Source organism: Artemia franciscana, chromosome 15 (assembly GCF_032884065.1).
Source record: "Artemia franciscana chromosome 15, ASM3288406v1, whole genome shotgun sequence".
Lineage (NCBI taxonomy): Eukaryota > Metazoa > Arthropoda > Branchiopoda > Anostraca > Artemiidae > Artemia > Artemia franciscana.
In genome coordinates, this window is record NC_088877.1 from 24455564 (window position 1) to 24480610 (window position 25047).

Below are 25047 nucleotides of genomic sequence, written 5' to 3' on the forward strand. Positions count from 1 at the left end.
TAGCTTCATCAAATGGCTGAACAATTAACCCAACATACAATAGCAGCTATTTACACCCGTTACAAACATTGTCTGTAATTTTTGTCTGTAGTTTTTGGTGTCCTAAATATCGGAAATGCCTCTAGTTTTCTATATAAAAGTAGCGGGAAACCTTGGATTCCGAAACACAGGTATCCCTTCAAATCCTTTTGCCGGTACTTTTTAAAAATTCATTGGCAGAGTTATTTCAAGACGCAGGTGCTTGTTACGTAATAGTTAATTGCTTACCTATGCAAATTTATTGAAGATGATGTAACCTCGGGTGACTTGTTTTGGCTATTCGAGACCCTTATAATCCATGAAAAATAGGTTTTGAAGGTCAACAACAATCGTTGTCCAATTACTTCAGCATTGAAAAAGAGCTCAGAGTGTCAGCATTATGGATGTTGTTCTTAGCATTTCTTTAGTAATGGTTGGTTTTACACTTTTTGAAGTTGAAGGCGCTAGCAGCAGCGAAATCAAACCAGATCTACCTAATGTTGCAGAAGAAATTACAGGGGTTCTCGGCTAACCCTTGAATGAGATGAGATGTTTACAAGATATATCATATCACTGAGCAATTCAAGATGGAAGAACAGTTATGTTTTGCAGCAAAAGGAAATAAAATGCATATACAAAGACTACAAGATGGATAAAATATATTAGTGAAATATATTGAAAATAATGATCTGAATTAATATATAAAAGAGGAGTGAGTTTATTCCTATTTTATTTTTGAAATTGTTTCTCGTTGGATATTTTACTCGTGATGAGAAAGTAGAAAGAATCTTCATTCTTTGGCTTTGTTCGTCTAAATTTGACAGTGGAAGTGTCAGTATTAAAAATGATTTGATTTGATTTAACAGTCATACAGAATCTTGAGACTTTAGAAAAGTATTGTGATACTAAATGATTATTTTCAAGAGTTATCAGTTCAAAGGAAAATATTTTCTAAAATAATGCTTGACGATATAATGAGCAGTGATTATCCATCTTTGGACTATTGTGAGAAACTTTTACGTCTTGGGCCAAATGGATTTAGTCAATTTATTGACATTCAAATTGAAACAAAACGAAAAGATATTGCGAATTTGATTTTGAGCACTACCTATAACAATATCCAAACAACAAATAAGTCCAAAATACCGACTGAATAGATTTTGTGACGTCACTCGATTATTCCTTCTAGTAGTAAAAGGAACATTCATTTTATTAACCACAAGTCAGTTCCTTTTTGGGACTGAGACAGGCAATAGTGAAAAATTTTCTACACATGTCCATTATGTATGTATACATTGGGCAACTGATCATCCTGTGGAAATGTTCTTCTGTTGACGAGTATAATGAGAAGTGTAGATTGTACAATCCATGTAAATTGCATAGAGGATATGAAGTGTAAATTAAACATTGTAATTCCAGTCTTGAAGATGTTTGACACTCTTACACCAGTAGTTTCGACGCTCCAATTGTCAGTATGATAATTATGATCAATAGGAAAATACTTAAACTGGTATGATTGGCCAAAACCCTAAACATGATTCCAGTTTGTTTTTAAAAGACTGGTATCGTCGTGGTTTTGGGGAGTTTTGGGAGGAAGAACCTGGTCTGTACTTCAATTGTTGGATTAATAAGAGATATTGGTTGTTATAACATCACTGTGAAGGTCATGGCTACTATTATTATAAACTTACAAATTTCTATTTTAATTTTAAAGAAAGTGATTTTTCATATGAGATTATCGTGTGTGACATTGATGAGTACAAGCTGAATCTGAGGAGCTGCCGCCGCTTATCGTTGCCGATGATTACCTACACTAGGAAGAAGAAATTTAAAGAAAGAAGACTTTTATTATACATGCATATTCTTGAATAAGCAAATTCAAAAAAAAATTAAAGCACTCTAGTCGTAGAGAATGGAAATCTTTATTACAAAAGAAGGTGAGGGTATTTTTAACTATAAAGTCGTTCAATCGAGGACTGTATACACGATTGCTGAGAAATTCAATATGAGAATAGCCACGACATAAAAAAATGTCGAGATCACAGCTTTTGGTAGTTAAATCTTGAACTCGCATTTGATTAAGAATAATAAATTTTCCAGTTTGCTCAAGAGAGTTTTTGATGTGAAGCAAGTAGAATGTATGCAGTAAGCCAAGAGGATCAAAAAATTCCACATTCGTCGCTGTTTGAAATACGAGAAGGAGAAGAAGAAGAAGAAGAAGAAGATTATTCAATACAATACAAAATACAATACAAAATGGAAATACAATATACTTATTCCCCCTCGAAAGGCTCCAAGGCCAGGGATACAAGGGGGATACAAAAAAATACAATATAAGCAACAACCAAAAAAAAAGAAAAAAATAGAGAACAATAGCCAAATAACACATAAGATGAAAAAAGAACATACCTGAGGCCTGGGAGTCAAAGTACAGAGAAGACAACCACACACCATTAGCAAAACTCAGGGGACATCAACTCCTCAGAGGGGGAAAAATTTATTCATTACTAAATGATCCTTAAGAATCATTTTAAAAATTCCAAACGATTGGCGTCTCTGTACTGAGGAAGGTAGTGAATTTCACACCTGTTGACAAGCAACAAGGGGATTGAAAACTCATCGAATAATAGGGGCAGGTGGAATGTAGATGTACTAGTAGTCCCCTGTAAGTATATTGGAAGTGTCAGTGTCCATTTTACATGCATATCCAATGGCTAAACCCCTTAATTCTAAAAGAACTCTGGAGCAATCAACATGAATTGTATGTAACTTGCATAGTCTGATAGATTGTTACTTGTGCTCAACAACGCTCCATTTAGGCAGACACTTATTCGTCTAAACAAATTGTGTAGAATACAATTTTCTTATTAATGATTTAAATCACTCGCCGAAGGATCGCGCGTGCACTAGACCTGGGATTTTGTGAAACAATTTCGTTTAAATCCTTCCCCAGAGTATCAATTGTGTAGAGAAGGCAAAATCCGCGGGAACTGGAGCAATATATTTTTTAGCCAGTGGTAGTGCAGAGCGACACAACTTAGCAAATCAATTGCCAAGACCGTAAGTCGATATTGACGAGCGACTCTTGTCATAGTTCTTTCCATGATCCAATACAGGTTTCATATTTGTAGTAATTTTCCTTTTATTAGGCTGAAAAGAATACGTTATTTTAGCTATTTCTTTGAGGGTCAACAACAGCAGTAGCATCAAACTAGGGTTATCTCAGTGTTCTATTTGGCTGAAAATTTCTTCTGAGGCACTTGTGTAAACTTTTTAACGCTAAAACACGTAATAAGCCATCAAGCTTTTCCAAAAATATCTATGGCTTGTCGTTAATTTACACTTACTATAGGGCTGGTATTATCGGTGTTGAATTAAGGCTGAGAGCCTTCTTTATTTAAAAACGGACATTTAACAAGTTCAGGCTTGTCCAAGACAAAATGATTATACTACTTTTGTGTTTTAAGCATCATTAGACAAGTGCTCAGCCTACTTTTATTTTGCTACTGGTCACACTACATGCTTCCTCTTTTGTTCCAGAGCGCTGACGGACTTCGCTATTACAATAAGACTTTTTACAAATTCATGTTTGTCCGAGATCCTATGTCTAGATTACTTTCTTGTTTTCATGACAAGATCGTCATGAATCCTGAAAGAAACTTTTGGTTTAGGAGACACGTCTTACAAACGATTCGTGGAAAAGAGTTGCCCGCAACGAAGAATGTTCTGAGAACTACAGGCAATGAGGTACCATCCTTCGAAGAGTTTATCCAGTATATACTTGAGGATGACATACAAGGTATATTTATATGTAAAATTCTTATGTACTAAAACATGCTTGATCAACTTTGGGACAACAAATTGAAGAATGTGTCCAAAATAGGGTAATTGACTAGTTTACAGTCTAGATTTAATGAAAGCTAAAGTTACCCTATCAGAAAATACTATAGACACAAGAAAGATACTCCCTTCTTAAGATATTGGCGCAACATTGAAAAGCCTACTTTGAGAAGCGTATTGTTTTTATTAAGATCCTTAGTTGTGAAGCAGCAGAGAAGCGGGTAACTGGTCGAGTTCTTTCCATTTAAACTTCCAATGTTTTTTTGATTTCTTAATGTTTTGTTCTTTATTTTTACTGTTTAGATTTTTATGATATCCTCTATTGTTTGCCAAATGTTTAATTCCTTTTGACTACAAAGTACCTCTATTAGATTTATTGATATATTCTCATACAGGCTAAAAATAGCATAAAAATCTTTCTTTTTATCACCAGTAAAGCCAGAATCCTTCCCCCTCATGCTATAAATGACAGGATATTGAAACATTGGGGAAATAATCGCAAAACTTTTTCTTTTCTGGGAGACAATGTGGCTCTCACCCATATTTACGAATGTAGGGATCAATAGGATCCTAACATGGCCACGCTTGAAAGCGCCTTTGATCTTAGCCATGTTTGAAAGCCCTTTTGAAAAATAAATCTTGTCAACTTTCAGGCTTGGCATAAAACTTGGGTTTATTAGGGAGCAGGACTGGGCTACTCGTGAATGCCATAATTATTGGGATTTATGGTGGGTCAAAACCAGTACACAAATACAAAGGATGAGTGATAGTTTTTTTTTGTCTGATTGTGTGTTTAGTTTAGATGTCCAAACAGTTAAAGAAAGTGATCAGTTTGTCAGATTCTAGATTAATGTATACAATCAATTTCATATAGATCTTTCGCCCATTTAAAAAAAAAATCCACTTAATATCTTTATTCATTATTTAGGATGCACGTTTGAGGGGGTAGAGACTTAAGCTTTGAATAGGTTGGGCCTGAGGACCAGCGAACACTACTGAGTAGGCCTCATGTGGCCCAGAGATGAAAAAAATTGCTAGTAGTTGTGCTAGTAGTAGTAGCAGCAGTAGTAGCAGTAGCAGTAATAGCAGCAGTAGTAGCAGTAGTAGTACTAGTAGTAATAGCAGTAATAGCAGTAGTATCAGTAGTAGCAGAAGTAGTATTAGTGGTAATATTAGTAGAAGTAGTAGTAGTAGTAGTAGCAGCAGTAGTAGCAGTAGTAGTATATTGCAGCCTTAACGCTTAATGCCAGGTACGAGATCAATATTGCTGTGGTTAAGATAAGAAATGATGATGTTAGCTGGTTTTGGATTGAAACAAGTATTAATCGTGGTTGCGTTCTATTCCCAATTTTCTTATGAATCATTTTAATAGTCTTTGTCCATGGCAAAGACTATGAGAGACCTTGGAATCAAATGGAAATGTAAAACCCTCCTAGATTTAGGTTATGCTGACCATGTGAGTGACCTAGATGAAAATTAAATTTAAAAAACCTAGTTTTCCAACTGAAAGTAAGGAGCAGCAGTAAAACTCAAAACAAACAGAAATTATTACGCATATGAAGGGGTTGCCCCATCCTCAATACCTTTCTCTTTGTACTATAGTTCTACCACTTTTAAAGAATATTCCCATTCTAATTAAAAACCCTTGTGTTTCAGGAGTCGTTCTTTAAAACATTGGGACAAATAGTCAATTATACCGTAAAGAGCAAAGTATTGGGGAAGGGGCAACCCCTTCATATACGGAATAGTTTCTATTTGTCTTGAGCCTTAACGCTGTTCGTTACTTACAGCTGTAGAAACTTTTTTGAAATTTAATTTTTGATCCGTTTTTTAAATAATGCTGGTAAATTTGGCTCACCCTCCATGAAAAATTCCCTCCCAAACGGGAATTCCTGCGTTGAAAATTCCTCCTAAGTACAATACAACCCCCCCCTCCCATGAGATTTCTTTCAGAGACTTCAATCCGCGCTAAAAATTCTCCCTTCCCCCATCCACAAAATTTCCACATCCACATCTCCATCTCCATCCACATCTCCGTATCATACTTTACATGCTTATGCATACTTACTTAAGTTACTTTAAAAACTTTACATACTTAGCATACACGTTCTAATCGCTTTTCCGATTACCCAAGTATTCCCCTTCCGTGGAAACCATTTCCTGGAAATCCAAACACGCAGAAAATTTCCCTTGACCAATTTCCACGGAACATCTCCACTTGCAAAAGTGATTAGGCAGAGATAAAGTAAGACAAATAAAATGAATTTTATATAAAAATTCTGACAAATCTCCCGAGTATAAAATTTTCCCTAGAAAGCTCATTCCCGGAAATTCCCCCCTACTCTAATAATTAACCCCATGGAAACCCATCCCAAGCCCAAAATCCCCCTTCTCCAAAAAATTTCTTAATGAAATTTCCCAACAAGATCTTCCCAATAGGGAAGAATCGGAGTGAAATGAAATTTCCTTCCGATCTTCCCAATAAGAAATACTATGCGTAATCAACGGAAAAATTTTAAAACTTAAAACCTATCCCCAGGCACTGGGGAGGGTGTCACGTAATCTCCAAAGGCGTAATTTTTTGGACTTCCCAACTATGCACAACAAAATGGCATTCCTAGAACTTTTATCGGTAAATTTTTGGGTGAAAAGGGGCATAGGAGGGAGTGTATGTTCCCTCCAATCTTTTCGGTCACTTAAAAAGGGCACTAAAGCTCTTAATTTACGGTCAAATAAACACTCCTAATGTTCCTGAACCATTGATTCGATAGGATGACCACCGGGAAAAAGAAGAAAAAAAAAAACAAAAAATAACTTAACACGCATCCGTGATCTTTTTTCTGACAAAAATGCAAAATTCCCATTTTTACAGATAAGAGATTTAAACCTCCACGGTAGTTTTTTTTGTACGCTAAATCTGATGGTTTGATTTTCATTAATATTCATTGACTTGTAGATTATATTTCATCTTTTTTTCAAAAAACAGGAAAATTTGTCTAAGGACGGAGCCTTTAAGGCGTAACACTAAGTTTAATAAATATTATATGGTTGGAATCAGCATAATAACCCGATTCTCTTGGGTTATTTATTCATATCAAAATTTTGTGTTTTAGAATTTCAGTTACTTTTGAGCTGTGTCACTCCTAACTTACAGTTCAGTACAACGAAGTTTTTGGTGTACTAAAATGAATGATTTTCCAAGTTTCGATAGTTTAAGATGGAAGAATAGGTTGGAAAACTAACGTAAAGAAGTCTGAGGTGCTTAGACTAGGAATAAACCATGAGGTTTCAGCCCGGTCCAAAAAAAAAATACTATCCATTGTAAGGATATTATCCATTGTCATATATTGATGCAACTTAATGTTTTCAAAATGATTTGTTTTATGTCCACTCCACTTTGTCCAGTTTGCATGCCAAATCAGTTACAAGCTAACCTGAGATAAAGCAGAATTTATATCCTTTTTTTTTATGGCACTTGATATTACCAATAAATTTATATCCATTTTTTTTATGGCACTTGATATTTACCAAGTGACATATAGCGATCGCAAATTCTGTCGTTCTATCTGTCGGTCCCGGTTTTGCTAGTTTAGGCACTTCTAGATAAGCTAGGACGATGAAATTTGGCAGGCGTATCACGGACAGGACCAGATTAAATTAAAAATAATCATTTCCCTGATTCGACTATCTGGGGGATTGAGGGAACGGTTAATTTGGAAAAATTAGAAAAAATGAGGTAGTTTTAACTTACGAATAGGTGATCGGATCTTAATGAAATTTGATATTTAGAAGGATATCGTGTCTCAGAGCTCTTATTTTAAATTCTGACCGGATTCGGCGACATTGGGGGAGTTGGAGGGGGAAACCTAAAATCTTGGAAAACACCTAGAGCGGAGGGATCGGGATGAAACTTGGTGGGAAAACTAAGCGCAAGTCTTAGATACGTGATTGATATAGCTGGAAGGGATCCGCTCTCTTTGGGGGAGTTGGGGGGGAGGGTTAATTCTGAAAAATTAAAAAAAGATATATTTTTAACTTACGAAGGAGTGATCAGATCTTAATGAAATTTCCTATTAAGAAGGACCTCGTAACTCAGATCCTTTGTTTAAAATTCTGCCCGGGTCCAGTGTCATTGGGGGGGGGGGGTTGGAGGGAACAGGAAATCTTGGGAAAGGCTTAGAGTGGAGAGATTAGGATGAAACTTGGTGGGAAGAATAATCACAAGTCCAAGATACGTGACTGACATAACTAGACTGGATACGTTCTTTTTGGGGGAGCTGGGGGGGATAATTCGGAAAAAATAGAAAAAATGAGGCATTTGTAACTTACGAACAGGTGATAATATCATAATGAAATTTGATATTTAGAAGGATCTTGTGCTTCAGAGCTCTTATTTTAAATCCCAAAAAGATCTGGTAACATTGGGGGGAGTTGGAGGGGGAAACCGGAAATCTTGGAAAAAGTAAAAATTTAGGTATCTTTATCTTACGAATGGGTGATCTGATCTTAATCAAACTTGATATTTAGAAAGATCTTATGTCTCAGATGCTCCATTTTCAATTCGAATCGGATCTGAGGACATAGAGGTTCGGAGGGGGGGAAACAGAAATCTTGGAAACCGGAAATCTCGGAAAGCACTTAGAGTGGAGAGGTCGGGATAAAACTTGATGGGAAGAATAAGGACAAGTTCTAGATACGTGATTGACATAATTGTAGCGGATCCGCTCTCTTTGGGGGAGTTGGGGGGCACGGATTAATTCGGAAAAATTAGAAAAAATGAAGTGTTTTTAGCTTAAGAACGGGTGATCAGATCTTAATGAAATTTGATATTTAGAAGGATTTCATGTCTCAGAGTTCTTATTTTGAATTCTGACCACATCTGGTGACATTGAGGGAGCTGGAGGGGAGTACCCCAAGGTTCTATTCTCGGGCCAACCCTCTTCGGCATCTTTGTGAACGATCTCTACCGACTTTTTAACACCCCAAATTAACAATGTTTGTTGTGGATTTCGTAGATACGTGGTTGACGAAACCGGACTGGATCCGCTCTTTTTGGGGAAGTTAGGGGGTCCAGTGCTTTGGCGAGTTTGGTGCTTCTGGATGTGCTAGGACGATGAAAATTGATAGGCGTGTCATGGACCTGCACAAATTGCCTTGATAAAGTCGTTTTTCCCGATTCGACCATCTGGCGGGCTGAAAGGAGAGGAAAAATTAGAAAAAATGAGGTATTTTTAACTTACGAGTGAGTGATCGGATCTTAATTAATTTTGATCTTTAGAAGGACCTTGTGTCTCAGAGGTCTTATTTTAAATACCAACCGGCATTAATCCTCTGATTTTCCTTTTAAATCAATTTATTGATTCTTAAAATTTTGTTTAGAGTTCCTGACATACGAGCCCTTGGCTCTTCCGACCTCGTCACAAGTGCCACAAGAGCTCTCAGCTCTTTTTTTATGTTAAAAGTAAAATAGATAGAGTATTAGAAGCTTCAGGGATGACAGTGATTCAGCAAGGTTTCGAAAAGCGGGTGTCTTGGAAGACGGAGGAGGATTTATTAGATCGTCCTTTTAGGCCATCTATCTAGGACCAAAGGAGAAGTATTTTGTCCCAAAATGGGGCTGGAAGAGGTCATAAGTAAGGATTTAGAAGAAAGTCATAGGAGGGTTTAAAAGGAAAACTTCGAACAAATTTGACCGAGGAGGAGTGTTTGCAGCTATGTTGGCTTCGGGTGGCCTTATTTTGCAGTGAGGTGGTAGTAGTAGCAGAAGTAATAGAATTTATTACTTGCTATTCAACAGAAGGTATTGAATTTTTTTTTATATATATATTTTCCTCTTCCATTTTGTTTTCGTTGTTGAGTCGTTAATCTGATTAGTTTTCTGTGTGTTGCCATGGCTCTGTGGCTTCAAATGCCCGAAGCGCTATCCATAAGCTTGACTATGGAAGAAACAGCATAACATAACATATAACAGCAAAAGATATCGGTGAGCAACTGTTGCCGCTATAGTTATTAACAGTTAAAATGTTGACGTTTTTTGGCTCCACCAACCAAACAATAAAGCTCTTTTTATGACCTCGGGCACAAAAAAATTCTGACAAAGAAGCCGTAAGAACAATTTCCACAAAGCCTTGGAACATTTTAAAGTTTGTTGAGGAATGCTAAAATGCCGTAGCTTGCACTATTTGCCTGTGCATTTTTTTTTTTTTTAGGTAAAGTTGGAAATCAAGTGATCGATTATAGTCTTTACTCACCTATTCTACTTTGCATGACTTTTATTTGTTCGAGAAAACAAATATGAAAAAAAATACGTATTGTATCTAAAGAAATTTGTAAACGAGAACCCACAAGACGCACAAACTCTATCCAATTTCCAACAAAAATATGTCCTTTATACAGAACAGTAGCTTAGCCACCTCAAAACTTGGCTATTAAAGGTTAACCGTATTTTAAGAATATAACAAAAAATCTCACTTAACAGTATTAACACTATCCGAGTATCACCCACATTGCCTAAAAAAGTTTAGACCTTATCAGGCCATGACATGCATTCCCTACTACAAAATAATAGAAGTGTCACTTCAGAAGTTTTGGCTGTTTAAGGATCTAAACTCTAAAAATAATCTGCATATCAAAAATATACCTAACAGTCTACCTAAAATCTGACCAAATACATCTAAAGAGAGCCACACCCTAACTGGAAAATATCCTCACACACCTTAACTGGAAAATATCCTCACACACGTTCTAAAACACAATAGATGCACTACCTCAGAAGTTCTTAGTTTTTAGTTCATGTTCAAGTTCAAGTTTTATTTATTTTCATAAAATAACAATAACAAAAACAATATCCCAAAGGGCTCAATGGCCCGTTATTTGGGAAACAGCAAACAATAAATAAAGAATCATAAAACTTGTCATAAACATACTAATCAACATCTAAATATAAATATATAAGGAAAAGAAATCAACTCACCGGCAGTCCCCACGAAACAGCGACCCTCATATCACCCGACAATAAAATACAAATTAAAATTATCGCGTCATCGAGGATACAACACCAACAAAACAACAACCCAAAAAAGGAAAAAAATAATAAATAAACCATAAGAAACATTTAATAAGAAGCCTTTAATAAGAAAATTTTCATTTGTCTCTTAAAGAAGCCAAGTGTTCGTGACTGCCGGATCTCAGCGGGAACCAAGTTCCAAGCACGCCCCACAGTCACAGCCAGGCCGAAGTCTGAACGAACCGAGGGACTAGCTGGAACCGTCACATCCTCCCGGTTACGAACGATATACAAATTTACCTCCCCTACTAGTTTAAGCAGTCCCAAAAAACAACATGGGATATCTCACTGGAAGTATTGATATGCCAACGAAGATAGAGATAAAACATAAATATCTTTAATATTGAGGAGGTCAAGAGGAGTGTGTTTAGTTGACTGGAGAATTCTTGCCGCTTTCTCATAAAGATTGTGAATAGGAGCAAGTACCGAGGGAAATGTGGACATCCACACAGAAGAACAGTAACATATATAAGGGTAAATCAGAGAGAAGTATAAAGGACGGAGTATAGGGAAAGGAAATAAACGCTTTAATTTTCGGATGATCCCAAGTCCACGGGAAATTTTCACTCTTATTATTTGAACGTGCCACTTAAATGATAAATTTTCATCCAAAAGAACTCCCAGGAATCGCACATATCGATCTGGGGGACGACTTATGGAGCCTCTTAGTGCATAAAGCTCAGTAATTGTGGGACAGCTCGCACCTTTACGAGCAAAAATAAGAAGGTAGGACTTTTTTACAGTTAAAGTTAGTTGATTTATGTCAAACCAAAAGATTATTTTCTCAATCATTGCTTGAAGCTTTAGAGTAAGGAATGATTAGTCCGGTGCTGCAGCACCTAAAGTAGTGTCATCTGCAAATGCTATTAATTCTTCTCTACTATCAGATGTGAACACCAGCGTACTCTGAGAGTAAGATTTGTGACACAATCCACAACAAACGTTGTTAATTTGGGGTGTTAAAAAGTCGGTAGAGATCGTTCACATAGATGAGGAAGAGGGTTGGCCCAAGAATAGAACCTTGGGGTACTCCGTATTCTATTGAAACTTTTTTCGTCTGTAACTTCCGTGGAGATAGATCTGTCAGTTAGGTATGACGAGAGCCAAGACAATGCTTCCCCACGGACACCAACATGACAAAGTTTACCAATGAGAATCTTATGTGTTAGGCTGTCAAAAGCTTTCTTTACATCAAGAAAAATGGCTGCAGGAATAAGATTAGAATCTAAAGATCGTCGTATAAACTGAAGAAGTCTATTACAAGCATGTTCTGTAGACTACTTTGCGCGAAACCCAAACTGATGCTGATGGAAAAAAAATTTAGCTTCAAGAAATTTCATCAGACGTTTGAGCATTGCCCTTTCAAATATCTTAGAGAACACTGACAAAAGAGAGATCGGTCTGTAGTTCCCAGGATCCTTTCGGTCACCTCCTTTAAAGAGAGCTATAACACGTGCAAGTTTAAGACGTTGGGGAAATACTCCTAGTTGAAATTACCTATTAATCAAATGGTAAATTGGGGTGATAATCGATGGAAATATGTTTAATTACTTTAGCAGAAATTTGGTCAAAACCTGCTGAAGAATTATTTAAAAACAGAACAATGTTCCTAATTTCCTGCACCATAACGTCCCCAAGAACCATTGATTTCAAGCACGAGGGACCTAAGAACTGCTTCCAAGACTGTGACACAGATGAATAAGAAACGCTATTAGCAGTTTTTTCCCCTATCTCTGCAAAGAATTTATTCATATGATGTCAAATTTGGCCTTTTTCTGTTACAAGTTGATCGTCTACAATGAGAGACTTAGGGAGACCTTCTGGTTTCATGGATGGCCGACTAACTTCCTTAATCACGTCCCACATCTTTTTTATATTTTTACCGCAATCAACAAATCTCTTTGTAAAATATACTGTTTTAGCTCTGCGAATAATTGATTTCAGAAAATTAAGGTACAACTTAAATGCTTCTAGCTTGGCCTTATTTGTTTTGTTTTTTTGTACTCCTTCGAAAGGTTCTGCTTCCTTTTTATTGACTTTAGGACTCCAGATGTTAACCACGGAGCTACAGGTGTTGATCTTTTTGATCTAGGATTTTTTAAAGAAGCTTTTAGACAATAAGACGTGAATTTTTCCTCAACAGTGTCATAAAACCGGGCAAATATGTCGTTATAATTGCCTAAACTAATATTTTCTGGTAAAGAAAAGTCCCATTTATAAATACCAAGATCTTCTTTCAATCTATCTAGTTCCACTGGTGAGCAGCAAAATCTTGGTTTATCCTGGGGAACTAATCTTTGTGGATTTTGGAGGATTTGAAACAGGGCTGAAACTGGCAAATGGTCGGAAATGTCAGATTGCAGTACTTCATTCTTAATGGAATGTAGCGACGAAAAAATATTGTCAATTAATGTTGCTGACTGGTTTGAAATCCTTGTCGGTATGTTTATACAAGGAGCCAATCCGTACGAAATTAGTAAAGACAAGAGATTAGAAGCCTGCCTAGATGACGATTTCGTAATGTCAAGGTTAAAGTCACCCATCAATATAACTTCATATTTTTCAGCAAAAACTTTCCTAAGAACGTCTTCTAATGTTTCAAGAAATTCAGTCGCAGATCCGCTTGGAGAACGATATACTTCGCCAATTATTACCCTTTCCTTAGCGTTAACTGGGATTTCAATAAAAAGACACTCAATTATTTATTCATTATTTATGCATAAGTCATGTCTTAGTACAGTCTGAAAATTATTTTGGATGTAAAATCCGAGTCCACCTTTTTTGCCCATCTTACGGTTAAGAAAAATCGACATATACCCGGGAATATCCAAAAGTGCCTGATTATTCTCATTCAAAAATGTTTCACAGAGACCGATAATTGCTGGGCATGAATCCCTACATAATAATTGAATATCGTCGAATGAAGAATTTAGGCCCTGAACGTTAAGATGCACAACCGGAAAAACATCACCCCACCGAGCTTCGGAGCCCCAAAATCTCAACTCCTCCACAAACACGCTATGAATAATATACTCAAAATTTTCATCAAAACTCGTATTGGGGGCTTTACCAACCGGATTATTTATAATTTCATTAAAATTAACTCTCTTAAATTCATTATCATTTAATCTCCCTAATGTTATGTTGGCGTTAATCCCCAACGGAGAATCAAAATTAACCATAATTACTTACCGAAACAGGTGATCGAGAGTCATGCTGTACTCGCGTGAACACCAGCAATGTCAACTGCTTAACATTCCCAAGTAAAAAGGCTGAGAAACGAACTTGATTATTTTGATCTGAAACAAAAAAAAAATGACAAGTAAAATAGCACAGGAAGGTGTAAATACTGAGGGAAAAGAAAGAAAAATAAAAGGGAAAAATACAATAAGACAAACAACAATAAAGAACAGCATATTTTTTTAATATATAATATATAGAGTGGAAGTGAGCACTCGCTAATGATCATGCGTCAGAATCAAAATCAGTATTGGCCGAGGGGAAAACTGGGGTAAACGGGTCGTAGCATGCGTCATCAACCTTGATCCAGTTGGAACTAGGAGTCTTTTTGGATAGGAGTCTTTTTTGAAAAAAGACTTATCCAAAAGTGATTATCTTCATTTTTGAAATTGTCTACTTTTGTAGAACATACATCTTAAAGTCTAAGTAAACTCTATGAGCTGACGAATTGCTGTTTCTGTTTGAAAGCATTGATTTTCCAATGTTTCTGCTTACCCCTCGTAAAATGTTTCAACTTTTTTCAGACAAATTTAAGTCTCATTGGTCACCATACTGGAGTTATTGTACCCCTTGTAGCATTCAGTATGACATGATTGGTAAACTGGAAACAAACACTGCCGATTTTAAGGTAATCCATAAAAATACTTTAATATATTTCGATATAATACTCGTTATATCATTATAAAATTTATATATTTGTCGTAAAATAATCATTCTAAGAACGATTTCAAATATAATGAATATACAAAAGTTAGGGATCCTCAGAAAAATTCGAAAGATTTGCAAAATGAGTTTCCCACTCATCAAGTGAAGGTTCATTCTGTGGTTATTCATTTATGGATTTTATCTCTGAGGCTCAAGTAGGGGAAGTAGATATATGTAAAACATGAAAGCTATGCCTTTATCTTTGTATGATATGTTCCTGCCATTTCCGTTTATATAAAGTACAATTCAGCAACAAACTAAAATGAACTCTAGGCTTTTCACTGAGAAGTATAGAAGGGGTAGGACCTAGAATTTTTTTTTCACAATAAAAATAGGAAGAATCACAAACTTGTAAATTATCTTCTTTTAACATAGGTCTCAAAAAGTCGTACAAATGTTAATTTGCCACCTTTAGCCAAAATGATCCGGGTTGCAGCGGTAGCTAGCCACCTGACAAGAGACGATCGTGTCCCATACTAAGAAAACAATAGGCCATAACTCCTAAAAATAGAGTCAGATTGAAAAAAGAAGTACACTATTAAAACTGCCTTGTCTATTACCCTTGTATCGGAACTGTTCCTTGGCTTGAATGACGAGGGAAATTCATTGGCTTGAAAAATGAGAAAAGTGGCCAAAAGCACTGTATTGTGCATCACCGGCATCGTTTTTTCCCGTTTTCTTTGTTGCAGCTATTGCGGCACTGGAAAACCAGAGATAGCTGTTTAATGGCTCATTTAAAAGAAAACTGCTACATCTAGTGTCTTTTGTATTAATCAAAAAAGAGTTTACAAAATAAATTCAATTTCTTGCGAAAAACTGCATTTTTGTATAACACTGTAGTAGCAAATGTTATTAGCATCATCTTGCATATAAAGATCAAAATAACGTCTCTAATATAATAAGAAGCATGTAGATATAGTTGTGTAAAATGTAGTAATTTTTTTAGGGTTCTATCGAAAAATCTGATTAGTAAATTTAAATTAGAGTAATTCCTGAAATTTTTTTAAATACATTTATTCCATCTCTTAGTCAAAAGTTATAATTGTCTCCTGGAACAAAGCCTTTTTTGGCTTATGTCCCAGATTGCGCATCTCCTTAATGTTGTGCTATGTTTCCATAGCGAAAAAGAAATTTCAAAATAAATTTCATTTTATTTAAGTTTTCAGTTCAAGATTGCTAAAGTTATTCGGGTTGCAGCGCTAGCTATAAACCTAGTTACAGTAAAAAAGAAACTCTAGTCCTAACTCTAGTAACAACAGAAATTTTCTGTCAAATATCCAAAATACTTCTACTATGCTAAGCTTCTCTCACCAGTAAGTGTTATTCCATAAAAAAAAACTAGTTTTTTTAACTGAAAGTAAGGAGCGACATTAAAACTTAAAACGAACAGAAATTACTCCGTATATGAAATGGGTTGTCCCCTCCGCAATTCCTCGCTCTTTACGCTAAAGCTTTTAATTGTTTTAAAAAGCAGAATTGTGGCAAAGAGTCAAACTTTAGCGTAAAGAGCGAGGAATTGCAGAGGGGACAACCCATTTCATATACGGAGTAATTTCTGTTCGTTTTAAGTTTTAATGTCGCTCCTTACTTTCAGTTAAAAAAACTAGTTTTTTTGTAATTTCTGAACGTTTTTGAATTAATGCATGTTCGATTTTGGCTCTCCACACAAAAATTATTAAAATGAATTTTGCATATTAATTTCTTTTTTGGCTAAATGGCTTTCTCTTAGTTTTGATCACGATTTTGAGAAATAAGGGATAACCATAATAATAAGGGCAATAATAAGAAATAAGGGCAACCATAAATTTAAATTTTTAACGAATTTTTTTATTAGTAAAAAATATACGTAACTAAAGAAGTAACTTACGTAACAAACTTTTATATTCTTTAATTTTTATTATGTATATGAGGGGGTTTGTACCCTCGTTAATACCTCGTTCTTTACACTAAATCGTAAGTTTTCTCCCAATTCTTTAAGAATGACCCCTGAATCAGAAAGGCCGTGGAATAAATAGTTGAAATTACTAAAAATACTATAGCATAAAGAGCGAGGTATTTATCTCCTCCTAAATACCTCGCTCTTTATGCTAAAGTATTTTTAGAACCCCTCATATGCGTAATAATCTCTGTTCGTTTTAAGTTTCAATGCTACTCTTTACTTTCAATTGAAAAAAACTTTTCCATGTTTATTTTTTCATTGTTTTTTTATAGTAATTTTAGAAAATCCTGCGCCCTTTTTATTGAATTTCTGTTCCCCCATGTCATATTTCTCTAAAGAAAAATCCTCCCACATAGCCCCCTCCCCTCAACCCCACCCCCAAAACCAAAAAAAAAAATCCCCTGAAAACGACTGTACACTTCCCAATAACCATTATTATATGTAAACACTGGTCGAAGTTTGTAACTTGCAGCCCCTCCCCCAGGGACTGTGGGGGAGTAAGTCATTCCCAAAGACATAGTTATTATGCTTTTTGACTATGTGGGACAAAATGGCTATCTCAAAATTTTGATATGTTGACTTTGGAGAAAAAATGAGCGTGGGAGGGGGCCTAGGTGCCCTCCAATTTTTTTGGTCACAAAATTCCACATTTTTGTAGATAGGACGCCAAATGCAATGGTGTGATTTTCGTTTAGATTCTGTGACTTTTAGGGGGTGTTATCCCCTATTTTCTAAAATAAGGCAAATTTTTTCAGGCTCGTAACTTTTGATGACAAAAACTAAATTTGATGAAACTTATATATTTAAAATCAGCATGAAAATCTGATTCTTTTGATGTATATTTTAGCATCAAAATTCCGTTTTTTAGAGTTTCGTTTACTATTGAGCCGGGTCGCTCCTTACTACAGTTCGTTACCACGAACTGTTTGATCAAAAGGGTTTGTCATGTATTATATGAGAAAGTTTTGCCAAGTTCACAAAGGTATGGGGGCAAAGAACATAAAGAATCGATATAGTTCATTATAATGGGAACTATATACTAAAGAGAGAAGTCTAATCATTAGTAACAAAAATTCAGGTTCCAGAGGTAGCTAGGAACCTGGTAAGAGACGATCACGTCCCATAGTAAAAATAAAATGGCCCAAAATACATAAGAAATAGAGTCAGATGGAAACACAAAGTACACTGTTAGAGTCGCATTGTCCGAAACCTCTAAGTAGGAAACCTATAGATCCTTGGTTTGAATAAAAAGAAAAATCCATAGGCTTGATCACCCAGAAAAGCAGCTTAAACACCGATATCCCCCATCGAAGGCATCTTTTTTTTTTCTTTGTTTCCGTTTTTCTTTCTCCTCAGCTAACTGGGCACTGTAAAATGATAGAGAATTGTTCAATGGCTCATTTTAAAGGAAATTGCTTTATATAATGCCTTTTGTAATTATATACATAAAGGATCGATATAGTTCATTGTATATGGGGACTGTAAGTTCCATCGGATATAGCTGAAACCTAGTAAAGAACAAACAACGGCATATAGTAACTAATAGTTTGACTCTTTCTCTTAACTCGATTTCTTAAAAATTTAAAAAACTTTAGCGTAAAGAGCGAGGCGTTGAGGAGGAAAAGCCCCTTTCATATACGGAGTAATTTCTGTTCGTTTTAAGTTTTAATGTCGCTCCTTACTTTCATTTAAAAAAACTTGTTTTTTTTTTGGTTAATTTCTGAACGTTTTTAAATTAATGCATTTTTTTTATCTTGGCTCTCCGCGCATAAATAATTAAAACGAAATTTGCCTATTAATTTTTTTGGGCTAAATGGCTTTTTCATAGTTTTAATTGGAAGATTTTGAGTAAAAAGGAGCGAGAGAGGAGGCCTAGTTTCCCTCCAATTTTTTGATTACTTAAAAAGGCAACTATAACTTTTAATTTTTTACTAACGTTTTCATAAGTAAAAAATATACGTAACCTACGAATTAACTTACGAAAGTAAAACAGTTCAAAATAGGGATGATACCTTTTTATTGACAGTGAAATATAAAATTATTTAACTGGATATTTCGAACACATATACAGTGTTCATCATCAGCAGTATTACTGCTGATGATGATTACGCCTTTTTACTGCTGATGATGAACACTGTATATGTGTTCAAAATATCCAGTTAAATAATTTTATATTTTACTGTCAATAAAAAGGTATCATCCCTATTTTGAACTGTTTTACTTTCGTCATGGAAAGGCAGTGTGGTCTTCGAAGTTATCTACGAATTAACTTACGTAGCGAACTTCTACATTCGTATGTTTTTATTGCGTATATGAGGGGGCTCACCCCTCGTCGATACCTCGCTCTTTACACTAAAGTTTAAATTTTGTCCCAATCCTTAAGAATGACCCCTGAATCACAAAGGCCGTAGAATAAATAGTTGAAATTACTAAAAATAATTTAGCGTAAAGAGCGAGGTATTACGAGGAGGTAAACCCCTCATATGAGTAATAATTTCTGTTCGTTTTAAGTTTTAATGCTGCTCCTCACTTTCAGTAGAAAAAACTTTTCATATTTATTTTTTCATTGTTTTTTTAAATAATGCTAGAAAATCCTGCGCCCCCTCCATTGAAAGTATCTTCCCCCATGAGAAGTTCCTCCATGGAAATATCCTCCCACGATAGCCCCCCCCTCAACTCTCCCCCAAAAACAAAAAAATCCCCCTGTAAACGTCTGCACACTTCCCAGTAACGATTACTATATATAAACACAGGTCAAAGTTTGTAACTTGCAGCCCCTCCCACGGGGACTGCGGGGGAGGAAGTCGTCCCCAAAGACATAGTTATTAGGTTTTTCGACTATGATGAATAAAATGGCTATCTCAGAATTTTGATTCGGTGACTTTGGGAAAAAATTAGCGTGGGAAGGGGCCTAGGTGCTATCCAATTTTTTTGGTCACTTAAAAAGGGCACTAGAACTTTTAATTGCCCTTAGAATGAGCCCTTTCGCGACATTCTAGGACCACTGAGTCGATACGACCACCCCTGGGAAAAAAAAACAAACAAAAAAAACAAATAAACACGCATCCGTGATTTGTCTTCTGGCAAAAAATGCAAAATTCCACATTTTTGTAGATAGGGGCTTGAAACTTCTACAATAAGGTTCTCTAATACGCTGAATCTGATGGTGTGATTTTCATCATATTACTTTTAGGGGGTATTTCCCCCTATTTTTTTATAAAATGAGGCAAATTTTCTCAGGCTCGTAACTTTTGACGGGCAAGACTAATCTTGATGAAATTTATATATTTAAAATCAGCATTAAAATTCAACTCTTTTGATGTAAATGTTGGCATCACAATTCCATTTTTTAGAGTTTTGGTTACTATTGAGCCGGGTCGCTCCTTACTACAGTTCGTTAGCACGAATTGTTTGATGATATTCGTACTGTAGCAAGATAAATCAAATCGGTTGTAGTTTAGTAATCGTAGTTAAAAGGGAGAGAGTATGAGCTCCAGAGATAGTTTAATTGTTTTAATTTTTTATTTCCAATATTTTAATCTGAACTCCAATATAGCTCCGAATTCTCTTAGTTGTAACTGAAACGCTTTATAAGCGCTGATTACGTCCTATTTCTTGTGTTTTGGATTCACGTACTAACCCAGTAGTGTAGAACTGCCTCTATGTACAATACCATTTATACTTCTCGCTATTTTTGCTTTTCTAAGTATTTGTTTTAACCAACTCCAAAAAAAGAATTGACATAAATGTACTTAGGGTTATTATTGTTATTAGTCGCATTTCACATAACGTTTGCTACTTGTGTGACATTTAACTCAGCATCAGCAAGCTGTCCGACATGTCTGCTACAAGTAAAATAAAGTGAATTAAAACAATACATGTAAATTTTTTTCACAATTCGGAAGAATGTTGCTCACATATAAGTGGTATCTACCCATGCTTTTTATCTACTATTATCAGTTTTAACATACAGCAATAGGAGACTGAGCTTCGCTTGGTGAAGAGAATTTAGACATTAAAAAAAAATATGCATTTTTATTTCCCCGAAAGTACGTATATATTTTTCTCACAATTTAGAAATTTAATTCCCACGCATAAGTGATACCAACCCGTACTCTTTATCTATTGTCATCAGTTTTAACATGCATCACTAGGAGACTGAGCTTTGCTTGATATACCCCCATACCGATTTACACAAGAAAATGCTTGTGCATATTTTCTAGATTTCGCTTCTTTTTTTTAACAAAGAAACAAAGGGGAAGGTAATTTTCAAACTCTAGGTGTCAATTTATTTCATCTTGATTGGCATCCTTGGCAAGTTTTAACTAATGCGAGGTTTCTACCCCAATGCTGCCAACACTTGCTCAGATTTTCTGGATATTCTTAATCAAACAATGTTCAACGATGAATTTAATTTTTCTCGCATCTTTTTTGAATACTTTACATCCAAAACACTGTCATAATTTCAAAAGTAGGGAAATTTCAAGGGACAATTCTACATAAAGGAAAATTTCTGCAGGAATAGGGGGAAATTTTTCTACCAAGTTTTTTTTCATTGGACAACACTCTTTTTTGTTATTTTTTTTTAAATACACTTCTGGGTGCCGTGTAGCACTTTATGATTTCCTTATTAAGTCAGATTTATAAAGATGATTAAATATAAAAATTAGCTCATAAATGAGCCCATAATCAGCTCTCTATGACGTCCGTGTGTTCAACTCACCCTTTCTATTCCAAAATGTCAACCAAATCGCGCTTTTATTGTACCTCGTGGCAGTTTATTACTGCCTTATCAAGTTTAATTAATACATAAGAATATACACATAATATATAAATATATATATATATATATATATATATATATATATATATATATATATATATATATATATCGAGTCAATTATATATATATATATATATATATATATATATATATATATATATATATATATATATATATATATATATATATATATATATAGGGGAAACAACCCCTAAAAGTAATAGAATCTTAACGAAAATCACACCATCAGATTCAGCGTATCAGAGAAACCTATAGTAGAAGTTTTAAGCTCCTATATACAAATTAAATAAAAAAAATTAATTTTTTTAGCTAAAAGTAAGGAGCGACATTAAAACTTAAAACGAACAGAAATTACTCCGTATACAAAATGGGTTGTCCCCTCCACAATTCCTCGCTCTTTACGCTAAAGCTTTTAATTGTTTTAAAAAGTAGAATTGTAGCAAAGAGTCAAACTTTAGCGTAAAGAGCGAGGGATTGCGGAGGGGACAACCCATTTTATATACGGAGTAATTTCTGTTCGTTTTAAGTTTTAATGTCGCTCCTTACTTTCAGCTAAAAAAAATAATTTTTTTTATTTAATTTCTGAACGTTTTTGAATTAATGCATGTTTGGTTTTGGCTCTCCGCACATAAATTATTAAAATGAAATTTGTATATTAATTCTTTTTTTGGCTAAATGGCTTTCTCTTAGTTTTGAGCAGACGATTTTGAGAAATAAGGGGTAGAGAAGGAGACTTTTTTATTAGTAAAAAATATACGTAACATATAAATTAGCAACTTACGTAAAAAACTTTCATAATCTTATATTTTTATTATGTATACAAGGGGGTTTGTATCCTCGTTAATACCTCGCTCTTTACACTAAATCTTAAGTTTTGTCCCAATTCTTTAAGAATGACCCCTTAATCACAAAGGCCGTAGAATAAATAGTTGAAATTGCTAAACATACTTTAGCATAAAGAGCGAGGTATTTATCTCCTCCTAAATACCTCGCTCTTTATGCTAAAGTATTTTTAGAACCCCTCATATGCGTAATAATCTCTGTTCGTTTTAAGTTTCAATGCTACTCCTTCCCTTCATTTGAAAAAACGTTTTCATGTTTATTTTTCATTGTTTTCTTATAGTAATGCTAGAAAATCATGCGCCCTTTTCCTTGAATTTTTCTTCCCCCATGACAGATTCCTCCAAGGAAAGATCCTCCAACATAGCCCCCTCTCCTCAAACCCACCCCCCAAACAAAATATAATCCCCCTGAAAACGTCTGTACACTTCCCAATAACCATTACTATATGTAAACACTGGTCAAAGTTTGTAACTTGCAGCCCCTCCCCCAGGGATGGTGGGGGAGTAAATCATCCCCAAATACATAGTTATTATGGTTTTCGAATATGCTGAACAAAATGGCTATCTCAAAATTTTGATCCGTTGACTTTGGGAAAAAATGAGCGTGGGAGGGGGCCTAGATGCCCTCCAATTTTTTAGGTCACTTAAAAAGGGCACTAGAACTTTTCATTTCCGTTAGAATGAGCCCTCTTGCAACATTCTAGGACCACTTGGTCGATACGATTACCCCTGGGGAAAAGAAAAAAACACAAAAAAACAAACAAATAAACACGCACCCGTGATTTGTCTTCTGGCAAAAAATACAAAATTCCACATTTTTGTAGATAGGAGCTTGAAACTTCTACAGTAGGGTTCTCTGATACGCTGAATCTGATGGTGTGATTTTCGGTGGTGTGATCATTCTATGACTTTTAGGGGGTGTTTCCCCCTATTTTCTTAAATAAGGCAAATTTTCTCAAATTTTCTCAGGCTCGTAACTTTTGATGGGTAAGACTAAACTTGATGAAACTTATAAATTTAAAATCAGCGATTCTTTTGATGTAGCTATTGATATCAAAATTCAATTTTTTAGAGTTTTGGTTACTATTGAGCCGGGTCGCTCCTTACTACAGTTCGTTACCACGAACTGTTTGAAAAGTGGAATTTTGTATTTTTTGTCAGAAGGCAGATCACGGATGCGTGTTTATTTGTTTGTTTGTATATTTTTATTTTTTCCCAGGAGTGATCGTATCGACCCAGTGGTCCTAGAATCTTTCGAGACGGCTCATTCTAAAGGAAATGAAAAGTTCTAGTGCCCTTTTTAAGTGACCAAAAAAATTGGAGGGCACCTAGGCCCCCTCCCACGCTAATTATTTTCCCTAAGTCACCAGATCAACATTCTGAGATAGCCATTTTATTTAGCGTAGTCAAAAAACCTTATAACTATGTCTTTGGGGAGGACTTGCTCCCCCACAGTCCCCGTGGGAGGGGCCACAAGTTACAAACTTTGACTAGTGCTTACATAGAGGAAGGGTTATTGGAAGTGTAAAGACGTTTTCAGGGGGATTTTTAGGTTGTGGGGGAGGGTGGATAAGAGGGGGATATGTTAGGGGAGCTTCCCTTGGAGGAATTTGTCATGGGGGAAGAAAAGTTTCATGAAGGGGCGCAGGATTTTCTAGCATTATTAAAAAAAAACAATGAAATATAAATATGAAAAAGTTTTTTCAACTGAAAGTAAGGAGAAGCATTAAAACCTAATACGAACAGAAATTATTACGCATGTGATGGGCTCACCTCCTCCTAATATCTCGCTCTTTATGCTAAATTATTTTTAGTAATTTCAACTATTTATTCTACGGCTTTTGTGATTCAGGGGTCATTCCTAAGAAATTGGGGAAAATTTAAGCTTTAGTGTAAAGAGCGAGGTACTGACGAGGGGGTGAAACCTTTCATTTACGTAATAAAAACAAGAGAATACAGATGTTCGTTACGTAAGCTATTTTGTAAGTTACGTATATCTTTTACTTATACAAACATTCGTAAAAAATTAAAAGTTCTAGTTGCCTTTTTAAGTAACCAAAAAATCGGAGGGCAACTAGGCCTCCTCCCCCGCTCCTTTTTTCTCAAAATCATTCGATCAAAACTATGAGAAAGCCATTTAGCCAAAAAAAATTAATATGCAAATTTCGTTTTAATTATTCATCTGCGGAGAGCCAAAATCAAAACATGCATTGATTTAAAAACGTTCAGAAACTAAAAAAAAAACAAGTTTTTTTGACGGAAAGTAAGGAGCGACATTAAAACTTAAAACGAACAGAAATTACTTCGTATATGAAAGGGACTGCTTCCTCATCAACGCCCCGCTCTTTACGCTAAAGTTTTTTACTGTTTTAAAAAAGTAGAGTTAAGAGAAAGAGTCAAAATTTAGCGTAAAGAGCGGGGCGTTGATGAGGAAGCAGCCCCTTTCATATACGAAGTAATAAGATATAAGAATTAGCTTTTATGAGTCCTTTAGCAGCTTTATATGAAGATCCAGTGCTTCAATAACGACAAAGAAGAATGAGAGGACATATCACTGCTGCTCAAGTAAAAAATTCTTTTTTTTTGTTGTTCA

At 35.3% G+C, this 25047-nt stretch overlaps 1 protein-coding gene across 2 annotated transcripts in view; it reads left to right on the forward strand.

Moving 5' to 3' along the window:
- The window catches only part of LOC136036230 (carbohydrate sulfotransferase 11-like), a 57227-nt gene that overhangs the window by 27332 nt on the left and 4848 nt on the right, over positions 1 to 25047 (forward strand). For both annotated transcript variants that reach the window (XM_065718325.1, XM_065718324.1), the window contains 2 exons: positions 3559 to 3817; positions 14689 to 14792. In XM_065718325.1, coding sequence (XP_065574397.1) covers positions 3559 to 3817; positions 14689 to 14792 — 363 coding nt within the window. The remainder of the gene's footprint in view (positions 1 to 3558; positions 3818 to 14688; positions 14793 to 25047) is intronic.